Genomic DNA, 13,899 nt, shown 5'->3' with positions numbered 1-13,899 from the left:
AAAAGCTCAGCGCCAATTTCCCCCCCCCCCCCCTCCCCCCCCCCCCCCCCCCGGCGCTTGGCTAACTGCAGGGAAGGATTTCTTTTCAGCCACAGGCAAACAGTCCAGTAGGAATGGCCACCTCTGTCTCCTTAATTAAATTCCCGTATTTCAACCAGGTTACCATGAGCGATATCACTCTCCTGAGGATTACACAGCGAGATAAAGAACGGATGTTGCTTGAATGCCAGCAAACACCGGGACCATACGCTGCCAGGCTTTGTCATGCAATGATATCAGATTACTTGCTACTAGCATGGCGTGGTCAAGTGTCCTACCATGGAGGACGGAATAAGGCTGCATTGCCCAGAAACCTTCTGCAAAGGCTTTTGGAGTACCTCCAGGAGAGCTTCATGGAGATGTCCCTGGAGGATTTCCGCTCCCTCCCAAGACACGTTAACAGACTTTTCCAGTAGCTGTACTGGCCGCGAATGCATCCCAAGTCCTCAGGGCAAATTAATCATTAAAAAACGCTTGCTTTTAAACCATGTTTTATATTTTAAAAGGTAAACTCACCTGAGGTCCCTTCCATGGGGTCATGGTCTTGGGTACTGGCTTGGGAGGGTACTTCAGTCAGGCTGAGAAAAAGATCCTAGCTGTTGGGGAGAACGGATTGCTGTGTTCTCTCCGCAAGCTTGTCCTCCTCCTCCTCCTCCCCATCCACAGAATCCTCAGGTGTGGCTGATGAGATTACCCCCGCCTCGGAATCCACGGTCAGAGGTGGGGTAGTGGTGGCGGCCCCCCTTAGAACTGCATGCAGCTCATCATAGAAGCGGTATGTCTGCGGCTCTGACCCGGAGCGACCGTTTGCCTCCTTTGTTTTCTGATAGGCTTGTCTGAGCTCCTTGACTTTCATGCGGCACTGCTCTGAGTCCCTATTGTGGCCTCTCTCCATCATGCCCTTGGAGATGTTTTCAAAAGTCTTGGCATTTTGTCTTTTCGAACGAAGTTCTGCTAGCACTGAATCCTCTCCCCATATAGCGATCAGATCCAATACCTCCCGTACGGTCCATGCTGGTGCTTTTTTTTTGATTATCGGCCTGCATGGTTATCTGTGCTGATGAGCTCTCTGTGGTTACCTATGCTCTCCTGTGCTGGGCAAACAGGAAATGAAATTCAAATGTTCGCGGGGCTTTTCCAGTCTACCTGGCCAGTGCATCTGAGTTCAGATTGCTGTCCAGAGCGGTCACAATGGTGCACTGTGGGATAGCTCCCAGAGGCCAATACCATCGAATTGCGGCCACACTAACCTTAATTCAAAATGACAATATCGATTTTGGCACTACTCCGCTCGTTGGGGAGGAGTACAGAAATCGATTTTAAGAGCCCTTTATTTCGAAATAAATGCCTTCGTTGTGTGGACGGGTGCAGGGTTAATTCAATTTAATGCTGCTAAATTAGAATTAAACTCATACTGTAGACCAGGCCTAAGTGACTACAGCTTGAATGTGACTACAGTGACTACTATCAACATTTTTATACTGCACTCATTATAATATTTAAGCATCTATAATCAAATTATCATACAGCCACCAAAAAGAAAGAACAAGAAACTGAAAAAGAGCTAGGGGAAAAGTTATTTTAAAATTCTAAACATCTCTGTCTCACACACATACATACACAATGATGGTAAACATCATGAACTAAACAGTATATACATAGATCATTGCCTGCCTACCACCTTGTTTTCTTCTGGAATCCCTTGCTCTATCCTTTTGATCTATTTTGTCTTTTGAGATCAGTAGAACAGTTTGGAGGAAAAAATACCAGGGTCGGAAGGAAGAATTGTGAAAAATTTCTCAAAATGTTTTTCGTTTTTCTCCTCAAAACTTCAAATAATTTCAACCAGCTCTGCAGTTGGCATAAAAACAAGGTGGAAATTTCAACTACATTTTTTCAATTTGTTTTAACTTTTGAATTTGAAAATATTAAAATGGTCTTAATTATAATTTTTAAGAGGAAGCAAACTCTTGCCTTATGTGTCTATAAAGCATCTTTTGGGCACTGATTAGGTAACAAATAAGTAATTAACAAGTATATTCAAAGTAAGTAATATTTACACTGACCTAAAGTCCAGTAGGAGGCTGCTTCCAGATGTGAAGAACTACTGTATATGGCATGGATATACATGAGATGAATCATCAACTCTGCCAACCACCACCAAAAGAAAATGCGAACTATGCCCAGCAGTAAAATGCAAAGGTTAATCTTCAAACTGCAGGCTTCTTGTCTCTTCATCTACAGAAAGAAATCAAAGTAAGTTATATTGTGTACAAATGACCAGACAATTCATTCAAATGGACTTTTTGATGCCAACTTTTAAAATTTAATTTCTTTTTATTTATCTGCACCACCAAGAGCGCTATTCTCAAATGGAGAAAAAGGACATTTCCCTTCTATATCCTGTCTATACTACAGACTTGTACTTCTGCAACTTCAATCAGTAGGACTGAAGTGGTGCAAGCCACAATAGTGCAGAGCTTCCCCACATTAGCCATCCCAATTCAAGACCATGGTGCATTGCCACGATACATGCAGCACGCTTGGACAGTGCTACAGAGCCTGTGGATTGTTGTATCTATCTCACAACGCAGCTCCCTGAAACAGGTGTGTTATGTTTTCATCTGTTCACATTTTTGATTTGCTTTAATGGATGCTTCAAATGGTTCAGTCCTGCAGGGGTATCTATGTATATCCAATGAGGGCAGGAGATGTATCACCCTACATCCCCACATTATCAATTCAGATACCCTGTCACCCCACTGCCAGACAATTTCTGAGCCTGGGGGCACCAAATACGTTGAATGCCATCATATTTGAAGATGCTCAAGGAGAGCCTGATTTAATTATAATCCTCTAATTTCTAGAGGGCTGTCACACAGAGGAATACAAGTCATTTTAATAAAACCTGTATCTGGCTCTGTGAATTATACCCTAAGTACCTGATCCAGCAAAAATTATCTGCTAAGAAATAAACACAAGCTTCTCAAAGAGCACATGAGAAGAAAACGTTATGCTTCTCTCAGCATGTATCTACCACTGACATCCCTCATTTTAGTGTCTCTTCACACATGGGAACACAGGAATGTAGGAACAGGCAGACTGGAACAGACTCAAGGTCCATCTAAGGCAGTATCCTGTCTCTAACAGTGGCCAGCATCATATGCTTGGGCGTAAAGTGCAAGACCCCACACCAGGCAGAAGAACCTGGAGAACAGCCTAAAAACAAACCTACAGCACTAACATGTATTTTTAACCACACAAGTGTAAGCGTGTTATAGAATTTCCTCTCACTGATACAAGGTAACAGAAGTCATTCCAGGGAGATAAACAGAACTACAATATCTTCAATTAACAGTCTATTCCCCTTTAACATCTGTTGGGTTAATTTTTTCCAAAGACAGCACTTTGCCTTCAGACTTGTACAAAAACCCTGGAATTTAAAAAGTCTGACAGGCAAAGTTACTAAAATAAAGCAAATTAATAGACAAAAATTTACTATTCGCCTTAGTTTCTTTCAGTTCACCTTTAGGGGTGGGCTTTGAGTAGCTGTACAACATTTTGTTGTTCTCATAAAAAGGCATTAAGTATTTTTGAAGCATTTAGTTAAATAGCCTTTGTAGAGGAAGAAATAACCTACCAGGTCACCTACTTTAAGGAAAAAACATTGTAATAAGAAAACTAGGCAGGGGTCTTAACATCGATTTTTTTCAATGCCTGAGGACATCTAGTAATAAAAATGTAGGTTTTTTTATTCAAGGTGATCTCCCATAGAAAGCCTGATCCAAAGCCCACCAAAGGTAATGGGAGTCTCTCAATTGACTTCAATGAGCTTTATAAATAGGCTCAGAGACCTAAACTCTATGGGCCCTGATACTGTCTTTAGAGATTAAGGTATGTCTTAATATGCTGTGTAATAGGGTCAGGCATGGTCAAAGAACAATCATGGTATATGCCAGAGGTGGCTGCATTTAAACCATCAAGTGATTCATATAAGCATTCATATATATTTTATATTATGTATACACTGTATGTATAATTCATTTCATATGTTATGTATATGTATATTTACACACACACACCACGTTCGGAATGAATTTTAAGTTCTGGAGGCATTATTTAAATGTAATCTGCATCTCTCCATAGTTTACCCAAGATGTTGCTCTTGGATGCTGATGCTACTTCTTCCAACTGCAAAGCCTGCTGTGATTGTTGGTGGATCCCCCTTTCCCCATGCATCCGTGCACACACACACACTCACATACACTCCACATAACTTGGAGGGCCCTGAACCAAGAGAACAAGTGTGGTTCTGCTGCAGAAAGGTGAAGGAGACTGAGATTGATTTGCTGAGACTGACCAAGGGGTCCACAAAGCAGGCAGGAGCCTCAGAGGCTACTACAGCCTTAGCAGAAGCAACTACTGGAGAAAGAGACAAACACTATTAGTTGTTCCCAGGCACTATAAACTTAAGAGAGTCCAGATGTGAGAGACAAATTATAATCATCCTGTATCTATCAATATCCTTAGATGCTGGGAAAAGCCAAAGGGAACTACAACATTTTCCACATAGTGGCTGTGGTAGTGGTAAATATTTGTTGAAGACAAGAAAGGGGAAGAGAAAAAGTAACACTGTGTGATGTTGAAACTCTCCTGTTTGTACCTAATACACTGGATTTATTGCTCAAAAACAATTTGTCACACTAAATGCTTTACTCCTGTAACATTGCCACGGTCAGCAAGAGCTATGGTGATCTGCTGAGCAAGTGCTGGTCTCACAAGTTTAAATCATATGGGGGAAGATTTAAATTTTGTAGTAGGCATGTTTCCCAGGATGCCCACCAAATTCTAGGACATTAACTGTATTAAACGCATTCATATACTAAGTCTCATTCCACCTTCTCCCTGAAGTAGGCTAGAATATACGGTAATCTACTGTTTAGTGGGAAACGAGCATTGTCTTCCAGATTCACACACAATACAGCATGCAAACCAAAGAACACTACAGATGTTGAGCTTTAATTTTCAAATCCCTCCCTTTTGTGAACCTGATACATTTTCGCATACATCTGTTTGTGCATGCAGAAAGCTACTTACAGAAGCCAACGCGCATTTACATACCTAAATCAGGTTTGCACATGAATATTTTGCATATTGTACAAAAGACAGACCCTCTGAAATTTTGGGTGGAAGGATCAAGGTTTCAACTGGCCTCCACAAATGTATGCAAATATGGGTGTTTACATGTACAAATTGGGAAGTTAAGTTCTAATATGGGCTGCATGTATTTGCGTACATAACACCCACAAATTCTGCAGGTAAATTTGTAGGGGCTGGGTGACATTTATGACCTACAGAAACTGCCATGTCTTTGTACGTGTTTGTATGGTAGCTGGCATAATAGGGCCTATAATTATTGGTTGGGGCCTCTGGGCACTACCGTAATACAAAAATTAAATATTTTATTAAAGTTTATGTGAAAGTTATCTACAGCACAGATTAATAAAAAAGTTTCTATTCACCCGTGTGGAATGCTTAAGTTATCCAAAGATAGCAAGTTTGGTATAGAAAGTCATAAAATGCACATAATACATAATCTGCAATATCCCAAATTAGGATAATAAATTTAACAGTACAGTTTAAATATCCATATCCATGGAAAGTTATACTAGAAATAACTTGTGAAAAATAAATACTGTAACAATCAATGTAAATTGCCCCTCGGTAATTGAGAATTTAGGGTACTTTATCCCTAAATAAATACGATCTATTAAATAAATATTTCAGCTATGTTCCTGTTTTTAGAGTAGCAGCCGTGTTAGTCTGTATCCGCAAAAAGAACAGGAGTACTTGTGGCACCTTAGAGACTAAATTGGCAATCTAGCTCATTTCTCCTGGCATTGCCATTGTCTGGTGATATATTCTAAATAAATGTCCCTTGACCACTTGATGGTCCAACATCATGAGTTGCTGCATCAGCGGGGCATAGCGCTGACCAATTCCACATTCTCATAATGCTCACTCTTTACTGGGATCCCATGTGCCCACGGCTCCAACGATCAGTGCGTATATTTGAACCTTGTAACCCCCAGTTCCCAGGGCATTGGCCGGGAGGGGGGAGGTGTATTTTTTTTCTTTTCTTTTTTTGAGCTTGGGCGTCAGAGAAGGCCACGGTCCTGTTCTCAAAAGGAACTGTGACATCCACCATGAGGATCCTCTTCTGTACCTCATTAGTAATGATGATGTCTGGTCAAAGCTGACTGTCCATTCTAGGGATAGTGGAGTTCACATCAACCTTCCCCACAAGTAGAGGGATGGCCTTGATTAAGCGATCTTGGATGGTTCTGTGGCACAGCTGCCAGACGCAGGCTACTATTAATAAAAGGTCAAACTATCCCATTTTTGCAAAGCAATTATAACAAAGTAAAAGCATTATTACTGAAAGCTCTTTGCCATAGAATAGTTTTGCTATTTTTCATTTTCTGCAACTCCGTTTTCCAGCATGTTAAACAGCAACATTCTTCTCACTCCCAAGATTAATAAAGAGTTTCTGCCATTCTTCTTTTTATGATAAAAGCAATAAACATACTTCATACCTCATGCACCCGGATAGAGCTACTGAAAATTGCTAATTAATTATCATTCAGATGCCCCTCTATATTCTGCCAAGTCACAACCCTCTCCTCATTTAAGTCACTCCAACAAATGCACTTCTTCTGCAACACCTGCAAGGGAGTCAATAATATGAATTATTTAATAACCTTATCTTCCTTTTTAAATTTTGTTTAAAAGTCAAATCTTGCAGAACCACCAAGATATGCATATGCATACTTCAAATGCGATCATATTACAGTAACCAGCATCCTCCTTTACTGTTTGTCTCTCCCCGACTCATTGTCTCATGCCTAAAATTTAGGTCTGTTTGTGGCAGCGGTGTTTTCTTTGAAGCGATTAGCATGCTTTTGGAGCTATAAAATGATATATAATAAGGAAATATTTCTTCAGTCTTCATCTAAGCTAACGTTAAAAGGTAAATACTGTATTCATTTGAATTTTCTCCCCACCAGTTTTGTTCTTCTCCTGAAAAGGGCTTTATAGAGGCACAATTGATTGGCTTGTTCTTAGTGAAGTCTAGAAAATTACCTGATAACTTGTTACATCTTTCCATGAGCTTTCCAGATGCTATTGCTCTTCTGACTCATCTCCCTTAATGACATCTCACTGGCAGTGAGTAGTTTGAAGAGACCAAGTTTCTTCAAAGTACTGAAAAATCACTTGACTCGGCCCCTTTAATTCCTCTGGCACTTCTGTTAGTCACGGTTCAATGCAGTATCAGTGTGTGCGTTGATTTTTCTATTCAAAGCCACAAAGGGGAACTGGACACCAGATTCCTAATCATTCTAATGGAAAATGAGTGTCCAAATGTTGGACATACGCACAGAAAAGAAAACAAAGCTGTGCACAGGCTAGCCTATCCATGCTAGCTTGAACCCAACTAGCACAAATAACAATAGCAGCGAAGACACCACAGTGCAGGCGTCAGTGTGGGTAGTTCAAGGCTGGCATGGACCCTGGGTACATCCTTTTCCCGCGAGCCTGCTCTGAAGGTTGTGCAGCACTGTCTTCACTGCTATCATTACCTGCACTAGCTGGATTCAAGCTAGATCATGTTGGCTAGCCCATGTACAGATTTCGCTATAGACAAATATAGTTCACTTCTACTAATTCTTAAAAGTGTAACGTATTCTACTTTTGTTAACTGTATTTTCATCACGTATTTCTTTAGTAAGGGAATCTTTTTCTCCACTGCACCAGGTGATAAGCGTATCTCTTCCTGCCACTGAGCCTTCCCATGTTCACTCTAACATGATAAAATTCATTTTAGACAGGTGGAAGGTGGAGGACTATCAGAAGTACAAGCCAGTCACCAAAAGTTAACCACATCCCTAAGTAAAGCGTGGGGCTAGTGTCTAGCTGGTTACAATGGCACTCACTTGGACAGATCCATGCACGTTGCTTACAGTTATGGAGTTACAAGAACAGAGAGGCAATCCCTAGTATTTTCTTTCAAACCAAGCATTAAACATTCCACACAGGACTAAATTAGTTTTCTGAGAGTACATGCTGCTTTGAGGTTCCATCTGCTCTATTGGTGGTGGAGGCTATTTTATTATCTTGTCTTCCTTTGAGCTGCACAGCAATTACACATTCAGAACTATATCTATGCTAGACCATGTTCTTGCCTCTGTTCAGTATCCTGGTGTGTCACAAGTTGGCTTTTCATTGATGCAATACCCATACACTGTAAGTATCTTGACTTTTATAAAATTTTAACTGCAAAGCATATCTCATTGCTGTATTTAGTGACCAGCTGGTAGGTCTGTGCTACTATTGCACATGCCTTGTACCTTGAAATTATCAGTCCCTCACAGTACACCTACACACCAAGTGCCTCAGGTAGAAATGTTTATTTGCAATAGTGTTTATTAAAGGGGCTGATTGATAGCACTGAAAACTGAAGTCTATGCCTATCAGGAGATCAGATACAGCATGCACACACACAGCAAAAGTGTAAGCTCACCCAGGCCATATCACCAATGTGACTTGATATTGTCAGGCTGTGAGAGTACTACTGCCTTCATGCCATTTCTACTGAGACTTAACTAGGATACCAATTGGTGCCAACAGTGGTGACGATTTCTGTGGTGTGGGCTCCTAGCTATTCAGAGAACTGGACTGAGGTCATCCACTCATTTCATGTAAGCTACCAGAGAGTCAAAGGAGACGACTGAGCCAACTAATGACTTTTGCTTACTACCAATCTAGGCTTTTATCTGAAGTGGTTGCCTAGAGGTGAAAGTCTCTGTCCTGTTACTATTCAAATCCAGGTAGCAATATCCTGCATTTCCCAAAGTGAGAGATGTGAATGATTAGCCAAACTAGATGCTCAATTGTTCTCCAGAGTCTCAGCTTTCATTTTAATTAAAAATTAGCCTTTACCTGTTATGGTTTCAAAGAAAAGCTTCAAACTGTGAAAAAAGTGTAATCGACGCAGAGACATCTGCATGAATTTGTAGACCACCTGAAACAGCCACTCTGAGGTTTAAACTGTACCATTTACTTGAATGGATAGTAACTGATATCCCAATGATGATCATTTACATGTCAACATTGTTAGTTATTTCACTGCTCATCAAAGCATAAGAAAGGAGAGAAAGAATCATATCATGAAGAATTACAGCAGAGTCCCCTAGGAGAGGGGGGGCATAAAAGACTAGCCAGGGAGATGTAGGAGATGTATAAATTAAGGTGAAATGACCTTTAACAACACATGGCAATGTTTCAGGCACATGACTGGGTTCATTTTTTTTTAAAAGAGGGTCTCAGCTTTCAAAAGTTTGGAAATAGTTGTTTAAACTATTTAACAGGGCTTTCAAATCAGCGTCAGGGGAAAATGTGGTCCAACTCATCAACTGCCAGCTATGACACATTCAATGCAACAAAATGAAGGATTTGCAAACAGCTGAAGGAATATTTTATCACTCATATACACATGATGACCCTATAATTTCTGTTTCCACTGCACCTATGTGGGATGGTGGGCAGGGTTTACCTTTTCTTTTCATTTTTCATATGCTACATATGGTAGAGTGCCCAGAAAACATGACTACATTAAGAATGTTCTCTATCTTAAGACCCCCAAATCTGGCACCTCCAAGACTTTTCTGTAATTTTGGCTTTACAAAACTTAAACATCTGGTTCAGGATAAGGATAAGAATCACAAATTTTCTGGGGACTAATACTGAAAATTCTTTCATTCTTATTTACGTATAATTTTCTAGCTGACTTTCAACTTGGCTTTGTTCAGTGCATAAGCTTGAACTGAGTCCAAGCATCAAAATATCTCTTACACTTTTATCTGCTCTTCAGGAAAATAACAATATTGGAATGCCCATCTTTGTATGGAAGACAGTAGGGCTGTATTTTTGTTCAGCACTTAGATACTATGATGATGGGCATGTTAGAAACACAATGGGGATGGATGGAGCTGTTACCATGCAAGAAAAACTGAAAATGATAAAGAGCAATTTATTCATCTTCTGGACATTTTTCATTTGAATAAGGTGTATCGCCTGTGATACCCACAATTAAATGATATCTATGAACTGTTTTCAAAAGTTCCCTCACTAACATGCTCAAAACTGACCTGTCTCTATGCCATTGTTGTATACCTTGATGTTGTCAAATTCAGATCCAGATGTATTGTTTAAAGCAACTAAATTACTTTGTTTTTCTAAAGACCACGTGGAAATAGAAGTCCCTTACAACAGCCAGGAAGGAGAAAATTTTATATTAGACTCAGTTATGGACACTGGGCACTGAAATCACCAAATGCATCAATGAAAACTACTATGTTTCTACTGTGGGTTTTCTCAGGTATCTAGTTGATTGAAAAAATATGCATCTATTTAAAAAAGGAACTAGAATAGTCATATCTCCAAGCCATCACAGTCTCATTCAGAAGATAATAAAAAATATATGTGGAAAACTAAGGTTCCGAGTTTAAATTAGCCCATCTTTACCCCAATCACTAGATTTTTAGACCTATTTGGACATTTTCCTTCAATCTGTCACTCAATCAATACTTAGTTTTTAATTACTAGTTTTTTGTGAATTCAGTATTAGTCTATGGCTGATGTGTAACCAGGTAATACCTAAGCTTGTGTTCTTAGTGCTCCCCTCTTTCTGCGTGCAATGTACTTCAAGCCATACAAAAAAGGGGAAGATGGAGATACACGAACATTAAGAATATTTTCTGTTTGAAAATCTCATCAATGAGAATTTTTTCTCAAGTAGGTAACTGTAAATGAAACTTTTAACTCAGACTCATCTGCAAAGTGCATTTTAAAATACATTATCAGAAGAATCATCTGAAGTAATGGATTAAAGAGAATTTTAGGCTCTGCCTAACCAAAATGTTCATCTAATTAACAACACCACCTCTCAAAAGATGAAAGTATCTGCCCTACCTCCACCTCCTCACACACACACACAATCTCTTTCCCCTTTTAATTTAATACAGCTTGAATACATACATCTGGCAGCTGGGAAGAGGTCACCAATTCATTTGGCAGCTTTTCAGATATTATTTTCAAGATATAGGCCTGAGCTTCAAAGTCTGAATCCAGAACCAAAATCTTCTGAAGTTCAGAGGGTGTTTAATAATATGTAGTTTTAGCTCAGGACCCCCAACTAATTTTCAAGCTTTTGTCTTCCTTCTTTCAGGCCCATTCTGGCCAATTTATCAAAGTGCCCAGAGCTGTCAACCCCCACATTAAAGGTAATGTGTGAAGGTGCTGGGAACCTTGCAGGAAGTACGCAGCACCTCAGAGGATTTAGTCCTCAGTCCACATCAGATGTACTGAAAACCAAGAGCTGTATCATCTTGAAAGTGCTGTTACCTGCTTAGTAAATTCATTGAAGGTCATAATGGGTCCATTGTGGAACACAGGATAGTAGAACATGTACGCCAGCATCCAAAAAAATGAGTGGTACCTCTTCTGGGTAGACCCATGCCAGCAGTATTCAAGGCTGAAACTAGTGTAGTAGAGGCAGCGAACAGTCAGGGTGAAGAGCAGCAAGTAGTACTCATTTTCAGTGTCGTACCACCCTCTCTGCAAAACAAAACAGAGAATGTTTATAACATGATGGGATTCGATATCAAACAATCAGCATTCTTACTGGCACTTTACTAGTCCTTAGGTCATCATCAATAAAGGGCAATTAATATAGATTCTCAAACTATGGTGTGTGCCTCCCTGGGGAGGCACCAGCGCATAGTGGGGAGGCACTATTCACACTTAATTCCTTGGCATATCAGGGTTTCAGGCTGAGGGAAAGCGGACGCTGGAGCTGCTAGATGACACTGTTGGTAGCCTCAGCTGTTATGACAAGACTGCAGTTCTGGCCGCCCCAACAGAGGCCGCTGCAGGGCTTGCCGGTTCCTGCAGACAGAGGCTGCTCCCTGCCTGTGCAGAGCAGAAATGCTGTAGCCCACGTGGGCTAGTGGAGCAGCAGGAAGGTGGCTCAGTGGCAGCAGCTGCCTGCTCCTTTCATTCTCCTGCACTGGGGAAGGGGAGACACAAAGGTGAGTTATGTATGGAGACGAAGGGTAGGAAATTCTCAATGTAATTAACAGACTTGTTGAATGCCCACATGTCAGTGAACTGTGTTTGGATGGTAACATCTATACTGTAGTGGATTTAATAGCCCTCCACCTTCCCCACCCACCATTTGATAAGATCCGGTCCTGCTGCACCATGCATTGGAACCAAAGAGAAATGAGTTTGTCAGTCCTAACAAAAGTGTCTTTTGGAGAGAGGATAATGGGACAAATAAATCTGTTCACAAGCGAAGAACAGTTTCTTTAAAATCCATATAGCCAGTGAAAGGAAGCAGAGGATGAAGACAGCAAAACTGAGTCTATGCCAGTCAGTTAAAGGATGGTTAACTACCCTTGTTTTGGCATAAATCCAACTGTTAGAGCAATAGGCTTCATTTTCCAATTCAGAAACCTACAGTCATGAAAGAGAAACTGCCAAGTTTGACTAAGCAACTCTGGGATATGAAAAAAATCAGCATTTTGAATTAGAGCGATTACATCTCTCTTGAAGTAGAGATGTGTTTACTGGAGCATTAGTGGAGCACTTGTTTATCATATATTATGCTCCATCAAAATAACCTTGACACATTAAGGCATATAATTTCATCTTGACGCACAGGGCTTTATTCATATAACACCAATCAACATGACAAGGGATAACCCCCATTATTTCCCATGAATAATGCCATGTTTCAAGAAGCAGCAGACATGCTGAATCTGATTTTGAGCTAGACCTCAAATACTAAAATTCCAACAACTGGAGGTGTGGAAGGCAGGGGTTCACATTCAAACATTTATTTATTTATTTTTACACATTGCAAAAAAATCTGTAGGCTTCTTACACAAAGGGTTAGGTAGGTAATATACGTAATCATCCTCTTGATGGATGTGATGCAAACATATTAGGAGCTGAGTGCCTCAGTATCAGAAAGATGTTGACAAATTTGAGGGAATTCAGAAAAGAGCAACAGAAATGAAGAGTCTAGAGCAGTGGTTCTTAACCTTTTCTGCAGCCTGCACCCCTTTGGTTCTCAAAATATGTTCTCGCATCCCTTATCAAAAATCAAAATATGTTTTTGCACCCCTTAAACCTAAAAAATATGTTCTCACACCCCTTAAACCTAGATATATTTTTGTTTGTATATTACATTAATCGTTAAAAAATGTATAATGTTAATAAATACATAGGTTTGTTTCATCAAAGTAGTTGTACTTACGTGCCTGTACTTAATTTGTGTTTTCGATGATTTACCTTCTAAAAACATCTGGCATGTCTCGCGCCCCCAGAAAGGGCATCTCGCACCCCAGGCTAAAAACCACTGGTCTAGAGGAACCAGCGTATGAATAAAAACTGAATACAAGCAAAACCAATTAAAGTATTCAAAGAGTGTAAACACCAGAGAGAGTGGAATGTCTAGGGTTTGTGCAAGGGATCTAACTAGGAGCAACAGATTAAAAGGAAGTTAAATATCTGGAAGAATTTCTGTTATAGCCATTAGACTGTGGAAGAGGGAGTGACAGAAAAATCCATATCTTGAGGTATGCTATAGAGTACCACATTATCAGTGTGGGTAACTACAAGGGACTATTCCTTCAACAGTACCAAAGGATGTGTACTAGTGTGCTTTAGGGTGTCAAAAAAGACCATGTTGATGCCTTGAACGACTATTAGCAGAGACTTGATGAGAAGATTTCT

General features: G+C 40.2%; 1 protein-coding gene across 5 annotated transcripts in view; it reads right to left on the bottom strand.

Annotated features, from left to right (window-relative positions):
* HHAT (hedgehog acyltransferase) overlaps nt 1–13,899 on the bottom strand; it is a 330,296-nt gene that overhangs the window by 275,060 nt on the left and 41,337 nt on the right. For all 5 annotated transcript variants that reach the window (XM_034764509.1, XM_034764514.1, XM_034764512.1 and 2 more), the window contains exons 6-7: nt 11,503–11,715; nt 2,106–2,277 (exon numbers count right to left, since the gene is read on the bottom strand). In XM_034764509.1, the coding sequence (XP_034620400.1) occupies nt 2,106–2,277; nt 11,503–11,715 (385 nt within the window). The remainder of the gene's footprint in view (nt 1–2,105; nt 2,278–11,502; nt 11,716–13,899) is intronic.

The sequence above is a fragment of the Trachemys scripta genome, chromosome 3 (genome assembly GCF_013100865.1).
Source record: "Trachemys scripta elegans isolate TJP31775 chromosome 3, CAS_Tse_1.0, whole genome shotgun sequence".
Taxonomy (NCBI): Eukaryota; Metazoa; Chordata; order Testudines; family Emydidae; genus Trachemys; species Trachemys scripta.
This window is presented reverse-complemented; position numbering and strand designations above follow the sequence as displayed.